This window comes from Salvelinus sp. IW2-2015, linkage group LG26 (genome assembly GCF_002910315.2).
Source record: "Salvelinus sp. IW2-2015 linkage group LG26, ASM291031v2, whole genome shotgun sequence".
NCBI classification, from domain to species: Eukaryota; Metazoa; Chordata; class Actinopteri; order Salmoniformes; family Salmonidae; genus Salvelinus; species Salvelinus sp. IW2-2015.
Genome location: NC_036866.1, coordinates 15,318,055 through 15,341,895, shown reverse-complemented (window position 1 = coordinate 15,341,895; position 23,841 = coordinate 15,318,055). Strand labels below are relative to the sequence as shown.

The following is a 23,841-nucleotide window of genomic DNA, read 5'->3' as shown; positions in this document are numbered from 1 at the left end:
AAATGTACTATACTGTAGTAAAGTAATTGTCAATAATGAAGACAGATAGTCTATTAAATATATTTAGTGGATGGTTCTTCCGCCTGACTGACTATCTGTTGGAATTAATCCTCTTTCGATCAGAATTATATGGCATGGGGATTAGGGATCTTTCCCCCTATGCTGTGTTGGCCATCTACTCTCCATAATGATGTCCTAGTAGGCAGCAGCAGGACAAACCAACTGGCCCTCTCCAGGGGTGGGCCCTCCTGCCTGCCTGTATGCCTGGCTGCCTGGCTACAGGGAGGGGCTTAGGGGGAATCACCCACATCACAGCTGTGCAGTTAGGACAGAACTCCATTTTAGGACGATAGCGGAAGTCCCACTACACCATTTGAGAAGCATGTACAGTACATACATCATCGTAGACAGTTAATATACAAGAGAACGATGCGAATGCTGATATTTGAATTATTGATGACCAATCTGAGGATAGTCTGAGGATAGGAAGTACAAACATTTTATTCTCGTTCTGTGCTTTTCATGGCTCATCAGAGACAGAGAATGTAATTCATTCAAATGTTCAGTTGAATGTCACTGGTAATAGGAGAAATTAACTGTGTTTTAGACAGACTGGCTATTTCATCTCACAGATGCCATTTCCAGTCAAACTATTTTTATTGAACGTTATGTACATTATGTAGTTGGAATTTGTCAGATAACTTGACATCCTGAATGACCATCTTATGGACTCACCATATTAAGTCAAGACAACTTTCTGAATCTTAGAAGACAACTACCTTTATTCAGTACAGCATAGGTCTTCTGGCAGAGTAAACAGCAGCCACATCATCTGTCTGTGAAAGTCAAGGACCAGGGTCCCCCTGTGCCAAGCCTTTTAATGAGCACAGTGGGTGCTGCTCCATATGGACTGCCTTTGGTGCTTTACCCCCCCCCCCCCCCCCCCCCCCCCCACACACACACTCATCCACAGTTAGGCAGACAGAAAGGTGAGAATAGAGGGCCTGCTGATCTGGATCAGCTAAACAGCTCTGGACAGAAATTTGTGGGCCAGTGTGGCTGTTTAATCTAATCCTGACAGCGAGCTTTTATTCCATTATAATAGCTGGTTATTTATCACTGTACAATTCTACCCAAGGGACTCTCATCAATTAAGATGAACGAGAAATATGACAGGGTAGCTTCAATTACCTGCCACGCTTTAGCATAAAAAACGCTAAAATATGTTTTTTTTAAAGCACTATTGTAAAACATTCAAGGTTCAGTTGAGTGTGGAAGCCTACAGTTGTATTTGACAGTATGCTGCCAGCCGCATCCTCCTGTGTGTAACATCACTCCATCTTAGAGAGGAGCCAGAGCAGCATACTGTAGATGGCCTGCAGTAATTCACCTGTCCTGTGTGACACTGCTGAACTCCTGCTCCTGAAAACGCATCTGAAAGTGTCACAAGACAAACAGCAGCTCTGAGCTGAGCTGCCTCTCCTCCCACTGTCTATTGTAGGAGTACAGCAAGATCATCCATTTCCACTTTAACCTAAGCCAACACGTGTCACAGAGGCAGCAGAAAACCTAGCTGTTAGGAGCATTGGGCTACTAAACGAAAGGTCGCTGGTTCGTATATCTGGTGGAAAAATTAACACGGCAGTTAACCCCCCAACAACACCTGCTGCCCAGGTGCCGATGCCATGGACATTGATTAAGGCAGCCCCCCGCACCTCTTTGTTTCAGAAGGGTTGCGTTAAGTGCGGAAGACACATTTTGGTTGAATGCAGTTAGTTGTGCAACTGACTAGGTATCACCAGCCACCCATCTGCCAGCCTCAATCCCTCCTCCACATCTCTGCTCTCCTCTCATTTTCACTCTCCCTCCATCACACGCACGCACGCACGCACACACACACGCACAATTCAGCTCAGTAGTGTGTCTCTCCTTCCTGCCGGGGAAGAGGTGTGAGCTTGTTGTTGCAGAGAGGTTGGGTGGACTCTACCATTGTGAGTGTGATGGGGTGGGCGTGATCAGGGATAGGGAGCTCCTCCTTTGATGAGTGGGGCGGATAGCAGGAGCGGACCCTAATCTGTTCCTGAGCTGTACACTGAAGCTAAAGGAGGGTATCCTCTGTTACTTTACTACCATAGGCCCCAGTCCTGGATTTGAACCTATTTTATGGGATGTTTTGGTCTTTATCTAAAGGAGGAATTACTGTTTTGATGCCAACACTGGTAAGATGACACATTTTTGTTTGTTTGTTGCTGTTTTTTCATTTCAAATGCATTATTTTCTCTTGATTTTAGATTAGATTCTGATAGAATATTTGCTGGTGTTTTTATCCTGGAGGCAAAGGCTGAGGATGCGATCTCAAAAAGCCCTGCACTTTTCAGCACTTTTTTCATATCTTAAAACAGAAATCATTCCAGGGTAGTTTTGGGAAAACCTTACAGATAAGCAAATGCAGTAAACACTCTCTTCAAATAAATGAGGACACTGAGGAAGAAACTCCAATTTCAGCAAGATAGATTACGGGTGATATTACACAATCAATAGATATATTTCAGATACACTTTTCCCTGAAATGTCATTAATGTAGCATTGCCAATGAAAATGTATTTGATACTTACATTTTTTGTATTATTATTCATTTATTTAACCAGGAAAACCACTGTTAGGGTAAGAAATCATGACAAGAATAGCAAGGATGTGAAAACAAATGCAAAAAAAAAAGTTTAAATCATATAAAATTTGATTTGTCACATGCTTCGTAAACAACAGGTGTAGACTAACAGTGAAATGCATATTTTGACATTTTATGTTTGTTTCCAATATACTGTAATATTGCGAAGATACTCATGAAAGCGATTGCCACAGATTCCAGTGCGATTCATTTTTACTGTAGTGTGCAGCAAAAGTTGCTACGGATGAGAGAATGTTGTTTAAATCAAAGAATGTACCAAGAGTTTGTTGCTGTGCTATACGATTTTTATTTGGATCCTCTGTTGAAGAAGCAGCAGCTATTCTTCCTGGGGTCCACACAAAACATAGAATATGACAAAATACAGAACACTAATGGACAGGAACAGCATACTACATAGATCACAGAATTGATGTGATGCTGCAGCTAAATTAGTGTAGGTTATATTGCTCTACTTAGCTGGGCTTTACTGAGGGAGTGTGTGTGAGGGGACAGGTTGCTTCCTGCAGTGGAAAGGAACATATGCATTATTTATCAATAATAATCTTGCCTATGCAAGGCAGAAGCAAAGCACGGCGGTGCATTACTGTCTTTAGATCACATAACCAGAGCTGGCCTGTTAGCACGTTATCCTCCTCCTAAGAAGACAACAGCCAGAAAAAGCCCACTTACACTCTCTCTTATCCTGCTGTCACATGCAAAGTGTGGACAGATGGGAGGGTGGAATGGGACTCCCATAAGCACCCTCCATACCAGAACACAGAGGAAGGAGGCCAGTGAGCCCAGAGAGGTCCCTGGGTATTTCAGTCACGTTTTATCTGTATTCCACATTCATCTTGACCACGATCAGGAAGAAGATCGTATGTGTGTAAGAGCTCAATCAAATGCTCCAGAGCAAAATATCCAACATTTAGAAGTTGACAGGATTAGGCGATAAGATCTCTGAGATGGCTGGTGTGCTTTGAGATAGGGCTGATATGGTGTGTACCAATAAAGTGTTGCCGGTAAAATGTGTGTTTAATCAAAAAAGACAGGTTGAGGGGAGACTCGATATTAAGCTACGGGACGAAACATCAATGCTTCGCTGCAACAGGTTCTGTAGCTAACTTAGATGTCCAAGGGAAAATAACACAATCGAAGGTTTACTTTCATCTTGACAATCTGACAGTTTGTCCCTGTTGAACGGTCGAGAGAATGTTGTTTTCAATCCTGTACGTCTGATGATCTATACAGGGACAATATGTAGATTCTAAAAAGAGAAAACACCAGGACTATGTTAAAACCAGGTAGCAATACTTCATGCATAAAGTAAAACCCCAAAACAAATATAACTAAATAGATTCATTCAAAATATTTAAAGGTAATTTAATCTGTTTGAATTTGATGGTCAATCTATTTGGAGAAATGCTGATTGTTATAAAACAAATACATGAATCAAATGCCAAATACTTACTCAATGCTCTTTGTATGTACCAGGGACATTATGTGGTTAGTTCAATTTACTGTGAGTTGAGAGCCAGGACCAGTGGATTGTTTTCATAGTGTGCCCTCCACTATCGAGTGAGGAAATTGACTGACCGGCCTTTTCTCAATTAGATTTGCTCAACTCCTGCATCCTCACTCCTGCATCCTCACTCCTCCAACCTCTCTAGCCTCCTTTTAAAAAAGGTCAAAGGTAATTGAGGAGAGGTGGCGAGGAATGTGAATGGAGATGAAAATGCTCTTATTTCAAATAAGCTCCTTTTCCACTCGCTTGTCATCAGGCAAATTATGTTTACAAGAGTGGATTTCAAAAAACTTGTAAAGTGATAAAAACGAAATAAGTAAATGATTAAAATGATATAATAATTAAAAATGATTAGTACCAGATCGTTTTTAAATGTCTGCATGCTTTTCTCCTGCGACAATACAACAGCTGATTCAAAGGGTGTTTGGCAGATATCAAAACTTTTCCGCGGTAAGGTACACTTGTGCTTCTTCGCCAAAGGGAGGCTATAGAGGGGAGGACCGTCTTCCGTTTGCCTGCTAACGAATTGGCACTCCTCGGCCACTTATCGGTTTCTGGGTCACAGAGGAGAGAGGAAGGAGGACGGACTTTTGCCCAAACGAGAAAAAGCCATAGAATATGCTAATGCTTGTACACATACAAAATCATTGCCTGCAATCTACGCAGACGATTGCATTTGTGGCAAGAAAATATGAATTTTAAATAAAAAGGACAACTTCAGTAATGTTACATTCATGATACTATACATTAGAAGCTATATCCAGTGAATCATCAAAACTCTTCAAAAATGGTTGAAAGTATTCCTTCTGATGCTAATTGCTTAAGAGTCTATTGATGCTATTTAGCTGTACAGCTGAGGGCTTTGGGGGCTGAAAATACTGTGGTACAGACTGTCCCTGAATATGAATCTTTAATATGCTGCACTTTAAAGCATCTCTCTCTTTCTCTCCCCCGTTCTCTCTCTTTCTCTCCCCCATTCTCTCTCTTTCCCTTGTTCTCTCTTCCTTTTCATGACCCTCCTTCTCTCCGTGGCCTCCTTGAACACCTTAAGGTGTGTTTTGAAGCATTGTTCTTTTATTTTATCTGCTGACGCCATTCATAATGTTGAATTTTACCGCTACAGTACGTCCCTGGACATTACATAATTACAACAAAATGGTCTTCCAGAACAATACCAGTAATGAAAATAGCATAGCAATGTCCTTCCTGAGACCCATCTCAGAGAAAGCGTCTCTCTCTGGCTCTAGGATGGACGGTTGTAGGAGGCAGTAAATAGAATGTGCAGTCAGACGCCAGTGGGTTCTTTAATATTTAACCAWCAGCATAGAGGCACTTCTCCTAACGACACAGAAGATCCTCCACTTCATCTTAAACCCACGGCTTGGCTATCATCACTGAACCTCTTCCAGTGGACCCTTTGCTCTCCCACAAAGGCTGTTCAGACCCATGCCATCATATTTCATTTAACACATGTCAAGCAGCTTAGGGCTTCCCAACTGATTCCCTGACTTTGTCATTGTGACCATTCCTTTTGAAGTGAGTGATAGCTGCCCAGGGTTATTGGTCATAGGAGACATGTCCTCTGTGTGCCTGAACATTGGACCCTGTTGGTGCACACAGTGATTAGTCTCTCCCCACAGCCACTGTAGTGAGAAAACACAGTGACAGTCATTGGGAGCTCGTCAATAACAACATGATGAGTTCTAGTCCGAGGTTATTATCTCAGCTCTGTCTTTGGTGATCAGTAAAGCTACAATAGATGGTATGGCTACCTCATGATGACACACTGCCAGCAAAGGAAGTACCATCGGCGGTACTATGTCATTAGCAATCTTCAATYGCTACCTGGGCATGACGATCATTGATGACCAATGGTTTACTCCTAACAATATATCCAATCTCCTGTGCTGAATCATTGGTCACACAGCAATGTCATTTGGACACTTGTTGAATGACACCGATGAGACTGGCCGGAAATGAACAGTGGGTTCAATTAACAAGAGGCTATAAGAAGGAACCAGTAAATTCTATTTTATCTGTAGAACGGGCCCCATAGCAATCTGGAATCTCTCTGTCCATTGGTAGTGTTCTTAAAGAACTGAGGGTCAGAAAGTGAATCAATAACAAATTATTGGAACTAATGTGTGCTCTGCTCTATGTGCCTTGAAGCATAGCGGTACACACTGGAGGGCCGAGTAATAGATGTTGGCCTCCCCCTCTCCRTTTAATGGACCTCTCAATTTTATTTCTCCCTCTTTATTTGTGGGGTAGATGACAGCATGAGACTAGCACACTGCCACCCCTCAGCCTGGCCCCTGACTGGCACAACAGGCCTTATAACATAYATTTTATTACCCCACCTAGGGATGGCTTGGTTTATATCTCTGATATTGGGATGTATCAGAACATATCTATCTTATTTGTATGTGAGATGTTGATGAAATACATCGCAATGGAGAGGTAGTGATAGTGGTGAAGATAAAAAATAATACTGCCAGAGCAGAACCATGAAATTAGCCTACGTGTGAGCATTTTAATTTGCTGAGACTACAATGTCTTGCTCGGTTTCTTGAGCAGATGTTAAATGACTAGGTTTTGGCTTCAGTTCTGTTTTGGACCAAACTATGAGTCATTGCCTTTATGCGCAAAAAGCTCCAGCAAACTTTAATGACGTAACAACACCGAACACTAGGTGCAGTATTCTTCCCTTTATAACAAGATTCACTCAAGCATCAGATCTGAATCTGATACACCAGATGCTTAAAACAAACCTCTTTTGATTTAGCACTAATTAAGATAGAAATACAGACATATGTAGCTCTAATGGAGATATACAAATATAAGCAACGGAATCATCACATCAATTAGTGGGAAGAGGGGATGAGATGGGATGACAGGACAGCACWTTTTTTYTCWTTTTTTTTCTTTTACCCCTTTTTCGTGATATCCAGATGGTAGTTAGTCTTGTCCCATCACTGCAACTCCCGTACGGACTCAGGAGAGGCGAAGGTTGAAAGCCATGCATCCTCCGTAAGACAACCCCGCCAAGCCGCACTGCTTCTTGACACACTGCTCGCTTAACCCAAAAGCCAGCTTCGGAGGAAACACCGTACAGCTGGCGACATAAGTCAGCATGCATGTGTCCGGCCGCCACATGGCATTGCTAGAGCGAGATGGGACAAGGACATCCCAGCCAGACAAACCCTCCCCTAACCCGGACGACGCTGGGCCAATTTTGCACCGCCTCATGGGTCTCCCGGTTGCAGCCGGCTACGACACTGCCCAGGCTCGAACCCAGATCTGTAGTGATGCCTCTAGTACTGCGATGCAGTGCCTTAGACCGCTGCGCCACTTGGGAGGCCAGTTACAAACACTGATGTGAAGAAAACTCTTTTAAATGAACACGTATGCAAAAGAACAAGGCAGCATCATTAGCTATGTTTCCATTAACTTGTCCAGTGATTTTTCTGTCAACATTTAGAAAGTTTGCATAGAAAATGCGACAATTACCTGCTAGGGTGCGTTTCCATTGAACTTTGAAAACAGCTTGACGTAAGGATGTCACACCTAAAAACTATATATCTCAAAAACCTAGTGTCGAATGAAAATATTGTGGTTGAAGGGTTTCCATTACCCATTTAGGCAAATTGCGCGTTAATATAATAATATATTTTTTGCGACATTGCGTTTGTCGAATAACCTGGGTCAATGGAAACCTGCCTAGTAACAGTTTCGCAAGATGTTTTAAATCAATTTCCGAAGCATTCTATAAAGTACTGTATTTTTCCAACCAAACAAACCTCATAGTCCTATAGTGTCCTCTATATTCTTCTAATGGCCTTGGAGATATACATTGATACATGATAGAGAAAGGCATAGATGGAGTCAAAGACAGGTGGAGTCAAAGCCAGGTAGACGGAGTCACAGACGCCATAGATAGATTTATATGGTTCTGGATAGAGTACCTACCCAACTGAAAGGCACAAGCTAGTGTTATGAAACTCCCAGCTGGGCATGGCGTCAGCAGAGAGAGAACCACGGCAGGATGGGCAAGGCGGGGCAGTAACCTGAAACACTCTGGATCATGGGAGAAGTGTTGTCCTCTGACTAGAGAGAGAGAGAGAGAGAGAGCGAGGATGTTCACATAAGACAGAGTTTATTTTGTTTGTTTTCAGAGCGGGACAATGAAAACTGGTGAAAATTGACAACCTGGTTTGAGATGAGTTATGAATGGCCTCCTATGCCACTTCTCAGGGTAAGATTTCACGTTTCCAAGGCTACAACAACTAATGTCCAGATTAGATCCAGTCAAGGAATAGAGATGTCAACGTGCTCTAATAAAACCAGCCTACTCGTGTGTAGAAAGACACCAATGAAAGGGAGGGAGGGTTTTTTCATTCAGCCAGACATTCATTTCCTTTTCATACGCAGCAATAAAAGCCGGGTCTTCTCCTGCCATCCTTCACTCCTGACTTTATCAGTTCAGTGTTGACATCGAAGCATGGAGKGCTGCATCTTTTATGTTTGTCCCTGTTTTTCTGCTGCTGGAACAATAATCTAAAGCTTTCGGAGCAGCGCTGGACATTAATTACATTTCTGCAGTCTTCAGCAAGATTAAATTGCGGGGCAGTCGATCTCAATGGCTGATTTCTCTCTGTCCCTTTCACACACTCTTTCTCTCTCTTTCTCTCTCTCTCTCTCTCTGCATTAGCGTAAGGGTGGGTTAGAGAGAGAAAGAGATGGACACAGATCGGGGGGGGGGTCAGTCCAGTCACTGAGAATAAGTGGGCTGGCTGAGGTTTAATCTCAATGTGGAGGATTACAGATTGTGCACTGTGTTAGTTCCAGCCAACCACCAGTCTCATTGGTCAACATGTATATTCCATCCAGCCATGCCAATAATCACCATGACACACACCCTCTAAAGACTTCTTACTTTGTTAAATATGGAGATTTTGGGTATGCGTTGCGTGCCTGCCAATTAGTGAAAGTTGTTACACATACAAACTGAGAATTATATCTATACCTGTTCAGATGTCATCAATATGTCATGTATGACATTTGGCTTCCCATGGTTCATGTTGGCTRACTAACCTTTTCCTCAAACATTGATGTGGCCTGATTAGTCAGGGGGCAGACACAGAGGTTGTTAGAGAAGGTTGCTACTGTATTATTAAGGTTGCCACAATCATGTGTGCAGACCTGATGCAGCACCCATGTGCTCTCTGCTGTGCTGTGGCTGTAGCTCCACACTGGTTCTCATGTGCCTTTCTACTTGATTATCTGCATTATGCCAGTTTCTGGTCCTTTGATCCCTGAGGCAGTAATGATGTACTACTGCCCAAGAAAAAACCTCMTCATCACACTTATAGATGATTTGAACATTATGCGCAAAAAATGCTAATATCGGTCCCATGATWTGAATGGGATTTGTGCCACAAATGCTAAAACGTTAGCATTTGGAAACAGTGCCAGCCACTGCCAGGGAAACTAAACCAAAGCATGGATTGCTGTAATACCCTGTACATAGACAGCTTACAGGGTAAGGAGACCAATGTGTCATTTTGTAATTTGGGTGAACTTTCCCTTAAAGAACAACACCACGAACATAAAATATACAATAAGGCACAAGGCGCTGATCGAGGATCAGGTCACCCCTGTCCATGTAATCTTATTCATGGTGTCATCTAAAAGGAAAAGCTGATCCTAGATCACATTCCTACTCAGACACTTGAGAGATATGCTGCTCCTTACATAAAGTCAGGGGAAACCAGTAGAATCCTGACCATGGAAACATAGACCATTTGTATGTTCCAGGTTGACATAGATTCATGCCTGCAAACCACCTGCAGTTTCCCTCAGATGTAGCCTATGTAGGCAGCAGGTACCAAGGGAGTGACCGTCCGTAGCCTTGATAGGGAGTTTTTCCTAGCCACCATGCTTCTACATCTGCATTGCTTGCTCTCTGGGGTTTTAGGCTCTGTTTCTGTATAAGCACTTTGTGACAACTGCTGATGTAAAAAGGGCTTTATAAATACTTTTGATTGAAATACATTTGTTATATGTTTGGAGTAGTCCTCCCCTTAGACACGGAAAGAAAGGTCAAAACTCACGGATGCAAATGTATATGATGCAGGCTGAAATCATCACATCATCTCATAACGTGATTTAAATGAGAGGGCAGAATAAATTGTTTATTATGAAGACACCAGCATAACAGAATCACTGCTCACCCACTGGACACACCCTGGTTGAATCAACATTTGTTTCCACGTCATTTCAGGGAAATTACATTGAATCAACGTGGAATAGACGTTGAATTGATGTCTGTGCCCAGTGGGCAGGGCATAACCTGGTGAGTCAGCTATTATAGCATTATAGTGTTGTAATGTTATAGACCCCAAACAAAATGTAGCTCTTGCCTCAGTCTATTTATGCAATAAGGGTGTGGTATATGGTCAATATACCACGGCTAAGGGCTGTTCTTATGCACGACGCAACACGGAGTAGCACGGCTGTCAGCCAATCAGCATTCAGGGCTTGAACCACCCAGTTTATAATGGTATAATTCTCTGGCATCTGGAGTGGAAGTTGTGACTCGTGCCTATCCTGTGCCAGAATGTCTCGCTCAGGATGTCTCTACCTGGTGTAGTCGTGGTGGTGCTCAGTGTCAGGAAACAGAGAMTGTCCTCTCTGGTGAGACTACACTGGGAGGGTGGCTGGCACACACTCAGCTCACAGACAATAAAATGGTGGTGCAAGGAAAGCATCACTGTACTGTAGTGGTAATCAGCTCCAGGTCGGTTCTAGTAAACTACCTACACACCACTGTCTGGTGTAGAAATACTGGAGTTTACTTGATCTGTTTGTGTCAGATTCATCCAATGTTTATGTGTTAAATATTACATTTTTTTCTGAAGAGGAAAAAAATATACAATGAGTGTACAAAACATTAGGAACACCTTCCTAATATTGAGTTGCACCTCCTTTTGCCCTCAGAACAGCCTCAATTCGTTACGGCATGGACTCTACAAGGTGTCGAAAGTATTCCACAGGGATGCTGGCCCATGTTGACTCCAATGCTTCCCCCAGTTGTATCAAGTTGGCTGGATGTCCTTTGGGTAGTGGACCATTTTTGAATACACACAGAAACTGTTGAGTGTGAAAAACCCAACAGCGTTGCAGTTCTTGACACACTCAAACCGGTACGCCTGACACCTACAACCACTGAAACATTTTGTCTTGCCCMTTCACCCTCTGAATKGCACACATGCACAATCCATGTCTCAATTGTCTCAAGGCTTAACAAGTGACATCAATAAGGATCATAGCGTTCACCTGGTCAGTCTGTCATTGAAAGTGTTCCAAATGTTTTGTACACGCAGTGTATGAGCAGTCTGTGTGTAGCCTAGGGAGTGTCTGCCTCAATCTCTTAAATTAGTCAGAAGAAACAATATCAATACATAAACCTCATATTCACTCTGGCATTCTGCCTCTGGGAAATTTGAATTCATATAGATGAGCATTAACAAAAATATACATGTAGCTGGATATTCCAATATGATTTAAGGGAGCTCCTTATTGCCATTTCCATTGTCTAAAAAATACACAAGCACCTTTTCTGAATGGTTGTCATTACTGAAGCAGAAACAGACAGCCAATACCACAATACACAGTAATCATCATCAAGTAATGGCCCTTCATTTACCAAACTCACTTCAGACATCCACCATGATATCCTTCACCACAGAATGGCCTTTTCACTCAATTTCTGGTAGGAGGCTTAGTGTGCATGAAATGGTGTCTGTGTAAAGGAACTGTTGTTTCTCATGTCATGCTCCACTCAAAATAATGTGCTTTAGATGTTTTCAAAGCAAAYGGTAGAGAGATCAGTTTGATATATATATCCTTTAAACTAAATACCACAGCACTGGATGGGCTCAGCTGATTATCACATAACCTTTTATTTGCAATTTATTGCACGGTCTGAGTAACACTATGAAAGAGCACTTGATCGCACCACAAAATATGATTTCCCTACCAACACATTCAAAAGGCTATAGATTCTAAATCATCCACTCCATGACAACGAAAGAAGACAGGTTGAGTAGGATTAATTTCAGTCGGCAAGAACAACAGAATGTTAAGCTGTCACTTCACACTGTGGATAAAGCCTACCTATCCTGATACCTGCTGGTGATTTGGCAGGAAAAACTGCAAACTATCATATAAAACTGAAATATTTAGTGAACTATAAACGCAAATGTTCTGAGACACACTCTAGTAACCTCAGCTCTATAATAGCGTAGAAGATTTTGTTATAGTGTCTATATGCCTCAAAGCAATCTCCATTCAGGGGTCAATTCCTGGGCAGTTGAAAGCACATATTATATTGGACTGGCGCAAGTAACACAGTATAATATGCCACTCTGTGCTTTGATAATCACCTACTATTCTGMATTTTGTTGATATTTCTAATGTTGCTGCTTCCCACATAACGTCAAATATTGTTCAGACATTGGTGAGAAGGAATTGCTGTTTGAAAAGCACATCTCTAGGCTACCTGCAAAGTGTTCTACCTCGCTCAAGGATGATTCGATTCCCATAGACAGCCTCCTGTGTCAARCTTCCTGTGTCACATTATGACACTACTGTTGTTGACAGTCTATTGCTTATTCAATGAGTTGTTCAAATCTTTGATTCCCTCCTGCTGGTTCCCTCCAGAGGTCTGTGCCCTCTCCTGGTGTTAGAGTGCCTTCCGTTCATCATGTCATCACAATAGAACAGAGAAGAATTCATTCAAACGTAATGTAGCTATGTAGTAAGATTCCTGCAAGCCTGAAATTTAAGCTGTCTTTACATGGTGCTCCCTCCATAATATAAATGAAATAGACTAAAACCTATTATTTTAAACCAAAACAAGAAAGGGCCATTATCTACAGCAGTGTTTCCCCCAACAGCACACATTTTTGTTGTAGCCCCAGACAAGCACACCTGATTCAACTTGTCAACTAATCATCAAGTCCTTAATGAGTTGAATCAGGTGTTTTGTCCACGGCTACAACAAAAATGTGTGCTGTTGCTGTTGAGGATACTGGAGGACCGGAGTTGGGAAACGCTGACCTACAGTGCTGTACTCGTACACACCTCAAACTCAACCCTGGACATCGAAGCCAGTTCCATTAAATGTTTTCAGGGACTGATATAGACCTGGGACAGCAGGTGTGTGCAATTAATAATCATGTAGAACAGCAGGCTCYGAACCTYATAGGGTTAGGGTTAAGTAACCCTGTTCTACACGGTTCTCACATGCCATACATTTGTGTTTGATCAAATGTTTCACTGTACTGTCCTGCAGTCTTTATCCGACAGTGATTTCAACCATTTACACCTCATTGTATTGTACTCTGCTACCAGTACTTGTCGAACAGAGCATGGGTTAGCTACTGATCTCTTTCCCTCTCTCTGTCCAACACCTGTTCAGAAAGGAACCGCTCATCTCTCTGGGATCTCAGAATACAGTGTATCAGGTGGAGTTGGCAACCATGCTGAAAGTGATTCCCTCCCTGAGCCAAGTCCATATGGGCAACGTGACCTTCACTTGTCTTAGTCAACAAACAAGGAAGTGGCACTAGAGTAGGTTCAGCAGTATAGAGGCAGGGCCAAGGCTTTCAGTATGCATTTTCACACTTTATGAAGAGAAATAGAAGAAGGAAAATATATATCCACATCAGTGTTATTCAAATCCAGGTCTCAAGCTGCTGCTGGTTTTCTTTTCTACATCACAGATAATTGATAGATATTCAGTTTGGTACTCCACAGTATAATCGATTGGTTAGAGAGCCCACTCACCTGGGGTCTGGAACAGTCCTTTATTAAGAGCCTAGATGGGCAGAAGGAAAACCAGCAATGCTGCAGAACTTCAAGGCCCATATCCCATGTTCTTCATGGTCTTGCCACTGCAATATTAAACAAAATACACTACATGACCAAAAGTATGTGGAAAAAGCTGAGGGATGGGCCTGGCAAAAATGTAACATCTMTCTAATTCATAGACAGAGGTTTGGATGCAAGGACTGACCATCCATGAGATCAAAATTATAGTTTTAACTATGTTCTGAGGCTATACAGTGTTTGTTTACATTTACATTGTTTACAAACCTTGGAGTAAAACAATCTTATTTTGGGTTCTGATGGGTACAACAGTTAAACTAACTCATGAGGCATTTATAAATTATATTCTCTAAGAATAAATGGGTATATATAATTAATTTATGAGTCCAAAAATGTATGTAGCAACTAAGGATTCCAGATTTAAACTAAACACAGATGGACAAACAATATCATTCCGACAGCTATGGAATTAGGCAGGGGGAACAGCTGCTGCAAAATGTATTATAAATTGATTTTACTCAGACAACCCTTTTCAAACTAGTGGGAACAATGCCTTGGGGAGCTCTCGTCCCATGCATTACTAATGATACTATACCTCATGGCATGAGCAGTCTTCTTTTCCTGAACCCCTATTCTATTCATGCAGTATGATTGTATCATACAAGACAACCCTCCAATCTGTCACAGGTATTGCTTTGCTCCTCTTTGCTCCCTGTTCTCATCCAATTTGCCATTCATTTCCTCTTTGTAGAGAGAAGGGCCTTGGTGCATGAGTGCTGTGTGAACTAGAGTGCTTGCATGGAGAGGCGAGAGAATGCTGCTGTATGGCTGAAGGCAGGCAGGCTGGGTGGGTGTGTGTGAACGAGGATGGGAAGTGTTGATTAGATGTCAGAGAGGAAGACATGCACTATATATACAAAAGTATGACCCCTTAAAATTTGTGGATTTGGCTATTTCAGCCAAACCTGTTGCTGACGTGTATATAATCGAGCACACAGCTATGCAATCTACATAGACAATCCTTGGCAGTAGAATGACCTTACTGAAGAGCTGTTATTGTGAAGTGGAAACGTCTAAGAGCAAAAACGGCTCAGCCGTGAAGTGGTAGGCCACACAAGTTCACAGAATGGGACCGCCGAGTGCTGTAGCGCGTAAAAATCCTCTGTCCTCGGTTGCAACACTCATTACCGAGTTCCAAACTGCCTCTGGAAGCAACGTCAGGACAAGAACTGTTCGTCGGGAGCTTCATAACATGCGTTTCCATGGCCRAGCAGATACACACAAGCCTAAGATCATAATGCACAATGCGAAGCGTCTGTTGGAGTGGTGAAAAGCTCGGCGTCATTGGACTCAGTTGAAACGCATTCTCTGGAGTGACGAATCATGCTTCACCATCTGGCAGTCCGACAGACAAATCTGGGTTTGGTGGGTGACAGGAGAACGCTACCTGACCCAATGCATAGTGCCATCTGTAAAGTTCGGTGGAGAGGAATAATGGTCTGGGGCTGTTTTTCATGGCTCGGGCTAGTCCCCTTAGTCCCAGTGAATGGAAATATTAACACTACAGCTTACAACGACATTCTAGATGATTCTGTGCTTCAAACTTTGAGGCAAAAGTTTGGGGAAGGCCCTTTCCTGTTTCAGCATGACAATGCCCCCACGCACAAAGCGAGGTCCATTCAGAAATGGTTTGTCGAGTTCGTTGTGGAAGAACTTGACTGGCCTGCACAGAGCCCTTACCTCAACCCCATCAAACACATTTGGGATGAATTGGAACGCCGACTGCGAGCCAGGCCTAATCGCCCAACATCAGTGCCCGACTAATGCTCTTGTGGCTGAATGGAAGCAAGTCCCCGCAGCAATGTTCTAGTGGAAAGCCTTCCCAGAAGAGTGGAGGCTGTTATAGCAGCAAAAGGGGGACCAATTCCATATTAATGCCCATGATTTTGGAATGAGATGTTCGACGAGCAGGTGTCCACATACATTTGGTCATGTAGTGTAGATCCAGGGAATCATCATCACACACGCACAAACGCACACACGCAGTTCCTGGCTTGGCCTCCTGGGTCTCCTTATCCGTTTAATGAATCCAAGAAGATGCCMATGTACCTTCCAGTGTCCCTCATTACACCATGATTAAAATGGAGAAACAAATGAATCCTATTCTCATTGACTACCACTAAAAAATAGGCTATTAAATACTCAAAGGTTGGCTGATATAGAATATTTAGTGGGGTAGATTCACAAAACTTCTAAAAGATACAAAAAGTAGAGATAATTCTCAGTGAGTCACATTTGCCTCATTCCTACCAGATGAATGATTAGACTCTGATGCCCATGTGGCAACACTTCCTCGACAGCAGCCATAGTGTCATCTCAGTGTAGTGACATAGTGGGAACAAGTGATAGAGAGGAAGGGGAAGGTGGAGTGGAGGCATCCTATCCAGAGAGCCAGTAGAGACTAGTGACAGCCAGCCAGCGTCGCCCAGGGCGAGACAAATCTCATTTGTTGCATTACCAGKCTCTTTGGTGTGTGAGAGGGCTGTAGAAAAGGCCTGCTTGTGACTGTGACAGTGTGTCTTCCCTCCCTCACTGCTCTCTGGCTATAGAGATGTAAAAGAGCCCTGTTATGGGGTGGATTAGTGGGGGAGATTCGTTACGGTTCCGCTGATCTCAATATCAGAATGAATGTTCAGAGRTTTAACAAGAATCTAGATTCCAATCTGCACCATATGAAACTTTAGAATAATTTACAATTATAAAACGGGTTGTTTGGATCCTGGATGCTGATTGATTTATAGCAGGGAGTAATAGCACCACAATCCTCGCATTCTCCAGGTAATGCATGTTAACAGTTCCATTAGAATTATCAATGCCCATCCACTGTCCCACAACCCAGCCAGTTAATGTATAAACTGTACAGAGAAATTGTGAAAGTGATATATATAATTACACAATTATATTACATATATTACATATATATAATTGTATATTACATTACAATTATAAGGCAGGTATGTGGTGCCTTATTATTGTTGTGTTTTAGTGTTAGCTGAATGGTCTGAGAGKTTATTACATTATACATCTAGTCTATGACCTGAGGTAGCTTATTGTTAGTAAATACATGTATAAGTAGCAATAGGAATTCTCTAAGGAACATATTGAAATTGATCATGTTAAGGAATTATTTTATCATGCCAGTGAACAAATGAACCCCCTGAGGCATATTCATTACATTTGAAACACTTAAGTTRTTTCAGTATTGAGTGCATTAGAACAGCAAAAATGGTCTCATTATAAGCCTTTTGTGTGGTAACAAATTAGATTGAAAACTAAAGTGCAGGATAACTGTTTTATTTATTCTGTTCTAAGAGAGAAGAGCATGCAGATATCAGGGCTGTTGCACAGACCCAATAGATAGATACAGTAGATAGGCCATATGCAGTAGATCCCAATAATATACAGTGTGTCTGAGTTCTAGTGTCAGCTCCCAGTCAAATCTATTCAAAATGAAGAAACATTCCCATGTTTTCTGAATAAATCAACAGAGTATTGATTTTGTTATCAATCATGAGAAATATGGATGGCATAACTGAATAAACTTCCTCTTTCAGGTTCAGCATGAGGCCTTGTGAAGAACTGAACAGTCAAAGGTAGTTATTCGAAAACAATCATTATTGTTCCAGTCCAGGTATTGTTCAAAAGATTACTTGAACAACACCCTCCTCAGATTAGCAGAACAGGAACAAGAAACAGCTACAGCGTAGCACCTGGAATACCAGAACACATACGGAGCAGAACACCGGACCAAGGTGCCCAGAATTATGCCAATCTAGTCAGAATCCCCTGAAGGATCTTACTGCAACAGTGCTGACTTGGCTGTAACATCTCAGCGACAGCATGGCTGACCCTTACCAGAACAATGTGTACCACCAAGGAGGAGGTGACACCTATGGCACCTACGGAGAGGGAGGAGACCAGGAGGGCTACGGTTACCAGGGCGAGTCCTACCCTCAGGAGGAGGATGCAGCCAGCGATGCCACGGAGGGCCATGATGACGAGGACCAGATGTACGAGGGAGAGTACCAGGGGATCCCCCACCCTGACGAGGTGAAGGCGGCCCAGAGGGCAGCGAGGGCCAAGGCCAGGCAGGCTCAGGCAGGGGCCACAGAGCTGGATGAGCTGGCTGAGCAGTATGAGGACATCATGGAGGACTGTGGGCATGGACGGTTCCAGTGGACCCTGTTTATAGTGCTGGGCCTGGCCCTCATGGCTGATGGGGTGGAGTGCTTTGTGGTGGGGTTCGTGCTGCCCAGCGCAGAGAAGGACATGTGCTTATCCAATGGAGAGAAAGGCATGCTAGGTGAGTCATGGCTAAATGCCAACACTTGTTGGAAGACATACAACCCATATTAACACTTGTCTTGTATAATGTCTTGGTCAATTCATTCTGGGAAAAAGGAATACGAGGCTGAATTAAGAGTCTGAATTGTAATGGGAAAATAATAATGTTATATCTTCAAAAAGTCCTACTTAAAGTTCTGATACCAAATGAAATAATTTATCAGAGGACACAATTCAGTCCCTGCACGACATTCTGTGGATATCAGTGCAAACTGTGTAAAATCAAAGCTAAGTTGTGGATTGTATTGGGGACGGTTCCAGCCAATAGCAGCCTTGCAGTCAATACTAGCCGGCAGGTACTTAAGTGCTCCGTAAATTAGAAAAGTTCTCAAATAAGCTAATGGCACAGTTGATTCCAAGATGAATCTGGATGCTTTTTATGCTCTACTTTACTTCAATATATTCCTGCTTAGTGAAGCAGGGGGAAAATTGATTATCCGTTTCTCCACAGCAAATAACACGAGTTTTGGCAACCGGAGCGATCTGCGGCATGCCACCAATCAAACTGATTGAGACTATGCAGTATTTTGTAGGCCCATGTCTGAGGGAAATGTGGTTCTCTCTCCGTTCCACCCTAACAAAAGCAGCTAGCTATATGCAAAAGTTGCTCTCAGAGACTGCCGTAGAATATTGCAACACAAAAAGGGGCATCCAAATGTTGAAAGTTTTCTACTCAAAGGCTAGATGAAAGTTCACCTATCTATAAGAACTGACAGAGATATATCAAACTAGACTTGAGAAAATGGGGTTGAGAATAGGACTTCTTTGAAGAGTCGGACACGTTGTTCTAGTGCAGTGGTGGATTTGAAATTCAGAGTCAGACACCACTTTGAAACCTTTGAAACCTGTGGGTGGAAGCTGTCCAAGGAGACAAGTATCTGGGATGAGAGGGCAGTTTTTTCTCCCTCTCCCCAGCCTTCCCAGCCTCAGCGGCCCAGCAGCCCAGCAGGCTGTACTGGTTGGTAGGACTGAGTCAGCAGGTGGCTGAGGAGAGGAGATCAATAGCCACTCTACTGACCTTGTGTCTAGGATACATACTGTTCGCCTGCTGCTTCACTTCCCTTTGGCTAACTACACTCTGGCAATCACAATCACGAGCAACTTTTATTCACTGCACTGTATATTCTGTAGCCCTCAGATCTCAGACTGACTCACATAGACAAAGTAATTGCCCTTCTGGGAAACATTTTCTTTTTTTATTGAATGAAATTGAATTGAATAAATAGGGTGGAGTCATGTAACTTTTAGGTACTCAGAGGATACAGGTTATGATGGATCATAAACTGAACAAYAATATAAAAGCAACATGTAAAGTGTTGGTCCCATGTTTCATGAGCTGAAAAAAAAGATCCCAGAAATTTACCATATGCACAAAAAGCTTATTTCTATCAAATGTTGTGCACAAATTTGTTTACATCCATGTTAGTGAGCATTTCTCCTTTGCCAAGATAACCCATCCAACTGTCAGGTGTGGCATATCAATAAGATGATTAAACAGCATGATCATTACACAGGTGCACCTTGTGCTGGGGACAATAAAATACCACTCTAAAATGTGCAGTTTTGTCACACAACACAATGCTACAGATGTCTCAAGTTTTGAGGGAGTGTGCAATTTGCATGCTGACTGCAGCAATGTCCACCAGAGCTGTTGCCAGAAAATGTAATGCAAATTTCTCTACCATAAGCCTCCTCCAATGTCATTTGAGAGAATTTGGCAGTATGTCCAAATCAAATCAAATTTTATTGGTCACATACACATGGTTAGCAGATGTTATTGCGAGTGTAGCGAAATGCTTATGCTTCTAGATCCGATAGTGCAACAGTATCTAACAGGTAATATCTAACAATTCCACAACAAAACCTAATATTTAACAAATTCCACMACAAAACCTAATACACACAATCTAGTAAAGGAATGGGATAAGAATATATTGGTATAAAATATATAGATGAGCAGTGACAGAGTGGCTAAGATGCAATGGATATTAAAGAATAGATAGTGAAGGATACAGTATACAGTATATAATGATGAGATGAGTAATGCAAGATATGTAAACATTCTTAAAGTGRCATTATTAAAGTGACTAGTGTTCCATTTATTAAAGTGGCCAATGATATCAAGGCTGTAGGTAGGCAGCCACCTCTCTGTGCTAGTGGTGGCTCTTTAACAATCTGATGGCCTTGAAATAGAAGCTGTTTTTCAATCTCTCTGTCCTAGTTTTGATGCACCTGGACTGACCTCGCCTTCTGGATGGAAGCAGGGTGAACAGGCAGTGGCTCGGCTGGTTATTTGTCCTTGATGATCTTTTTTGCCTTCCTGTGACATCGGGTGTTGTAGGTGTCCTGGAGGGCAGGTAGTTTGCCCCCGGTGATGCGTTGTGCAGACCGCACCACCCTCTGGAGAGCCCTGCAGTTGTGGGTGGTGCAGCTGCCGTACCAGGCGGTGATACAGCTCAACAGGATGCTCTCAATTGTGCACGTGTAAAAGTTTAGTGAGGGTTTTCGGTGACAAGCCACATTTTTTCAGCCTCCTGAGGTTGAAGAGGTGCTGTTGCGTACACTGTCCATTTCAGTTTGTCGGTGATATGTACACCGATGAACTTAAAACGTTCCACCTATCCACTGCTATCCCGTCAATGTGGATAGGGGGGTGCTCCCGTTCCTGTTTCCTGCAGTCCAAAATCATCTCTTTTGTTTTGCTGACATTGAGTGAGAGGTTATTTTCCTGACACCACATTCCGAGGGCCCTCACATCCTCCCTGTAGGTTGTCTTGTTGTTGGTAATCAAGCCTACCACTGTAGTGTCGTCTGCAAACTTGATGATTGAGTCGGAGGCGTGCATGGCCACGCAGTCGTGGGTGAACAGGGAGTACAGGAGGGGGCTGAGAACGCACCCTTGTGGGGCCCCAGTGTTGCGGATCAGCGGAGTGGAGATGTTGTTTCGTACCTTCACCAACTGGGGGGCGGCCGCCAGGAAGTCCAGGACCCAGTTGCACAGGTCAGGGTCGAGACCCAGGGTCTCAAGCTTGATGATGAGTTTGGAGGGTACTATGGTGTTGAATGCTGAGCTGTAGTCAATAAACAGCAGTCTTACATAGGTATTCTTCTTGTCCAGATGGGATAGGGCAGTGTGCAGTGTGATGGCGAGTGTATCGTCTGTGGACCTGTTCGGGCGGTAAACAAATTGGAGTGGTTCTAGTGTGACAGGTAGGGTGGAGGTGATATGATCCTTGACTAGTCTCTCAAAGAACTTCATGGTGACAGAAGTGAGTGCTACGGGTCGGTAGTCATTTAGCTCAGTTACCTTAGCTTTCTTGGGAACAGGAACAATGGTGGCCATCTTAAAGCATGTGTGGACGGCAGACTGGGATAGGGATTGATTGAATGTGTCCGTAAACACACCAGCCAGCTGGTCTGCGCATGCTCTGAGGACACGACTAGGGATGCCGTCTGGGCCGGCAGCCTTGCGAGGATTAACACATTTAAATGTTTTACTCACGTCGGCAACGGAGAAGGAGAGCCCTCAGTCTTTGGTTGGGGGCCGCGTCGGTGGCACTGTATTGTCCTCAAAGCACGTAAAGAAGTTGTTTAATTGGTCTGGAAGCAAGACGTCGATGTCCGCGACGGGGCTGGTTTTCTTTTTGTAATCCGTGATTGTCTGTAGAACCTGCCACATACGTCTCGTGTTTGAACCGTTTAATTTCGACTCCACTTTGTCTCTATACTGACGCTTTGCTTGTTTGATTGAATTACGGCGGGAATAACTACACTGTTTTGTATTCGGCCATGTTTCCAGTCGCCTTGCCATGATTAAATGCGGTGGTATGTGCTTTCAGTTTTGTGCGAATGCTGCCATCAATCTATGGTTTCTGGTTAGGGAAGGTTTTAATAGTCACAGTGGGTACAACATCTCCTATACACTTCCTTAAAACTCACTCACCGAGTCAGCGTATACATCAATGTTATTGTCTGAGGCTACCCGGAACATATCCCGGTCCACGTGATTGAAGCAATCTTGGAGCGTGGAATCCGATTGGTCAGACCAGCGTTGGATAGACCTAAGCACGGGAGCTTCCTGTTTTAGTTTCTGCCTATAGGAGGGGAGCAACAAGATGGAGTCATGGTCGGATTTGCCAAAAGGAGGGCGGGCCTCACATCCGGCCTCACAACCGCAGACCATGTGTATGGAGTCGTGTGGGTAAGCGGTTTGCTGATGTCAACGTTGTGAATAGAGTGCCCCATTGTGGCGGTGGGGTTATGATATGGGCAGGCATAAGCTACGGATAATGAACACAATTGCACTTTATCGATGGCAGTTTGAATGCAGATGATGAGATCCTGAGGCCCTTTGTCGTGCCATTCATCCGCCGCCATCACCTCATGTTTCAGCATGATAATACACGATCCCATGTCGCAAGAATCTGTACACAATTCCTGGGAGCTGAAAATATCCTAGTTCTTCCATGGCCTGCATACTCACCATGTACGACAGCGTGTTCCAGCAACTTCGCACAGCCATTGAAGAGGATTGAGACAACATTCCATAGGCCACAATCAACAGCCTGATCAACTCTATGCGAAAGAGATGAGTCGCGCTGCATGAGGCAAATGGTGCCAACACCAGATACTGACTGGTTTTCTGATCCACGCCCCTACCTTTTTACAGATGCATATCTGTATTCCCAGTCATGTGAAATCCATTGAATAGGGCCTAATTTATTTATTTCAATTGACTGATTTCCTTATATGAACTGTAACTCAGTGAAATCTTTGAAATTGTTGCATGTTACGTTTATATTTTTGTTCGGTATAATTATCTTGTGTAACATCTAGATTTAAAAGGAACAATTTAGCAGCTTTTCTGTTTAAGTGTGGCATGATTACAAATTCAGTCAGGTATCCTATTAGTTATTCACTATCTCATCTTGCCCTAAATGTTGCTCTTTACAGTAATTTAATCTACAGTTTATCCAATGCCCCTCAATGTTTCAGTCCAAATGTACAGTATACGCTCCAATTTACTTCAATGGTTTAAATTTTGACTTCCTAACCATAATCAATCAGCCTCAATGGGTCTACTAAAATATGAGATGCCTCTAATTCACACTTTCACTGTGATCACTGCATACATTCTGACTCAATGGATGTAAACTGTCCAATCAGAAGGCAGAGTGGCAGCAATGTCACTGTTCTACAGGGAGAGGAGGGGGATTGATCCTCATCTCCATATGTTTATCCGTTGACAGCAGGTCCGAGTCTTCGCTCTCACACCAGTCATCACCCACACCCCCCATGGCATTGCCATCTGCAGTGACATCATGCCACCATGCTAGGCGCTGGCACTTGG

General features: G+C 43.1%; 1 protein-coding gene across 1 annotated transcript in view; it reads left to right on the top strand.

Annotated features, from left to right (window-relative positions):
• The first annotated feature begins 2,043 nt into the window (after positions 1-2,043).
• Positions 2,044-23,841, top strand: part of LOC111952952 (synaptic vesicle glycoprotein 2B-like) — a 38,096-nt gene continuing 16,298 nt past the window's right edge. The window contains exons 1-2 of the mRNA XM_023971990.2: positions 2,044-2,219; positions 17,702-18,450. Coding sequence (XP_023827758.1) covers positions 17,988-18,450 — 463 coding nt within the window. The 5' untranslated portion in view covers positions 2,044-2,219; positions 17,702-17,987. The remainder of the gene's footprint in view (positions 2,220-17,701; positions 18,451-23,841) is intronic.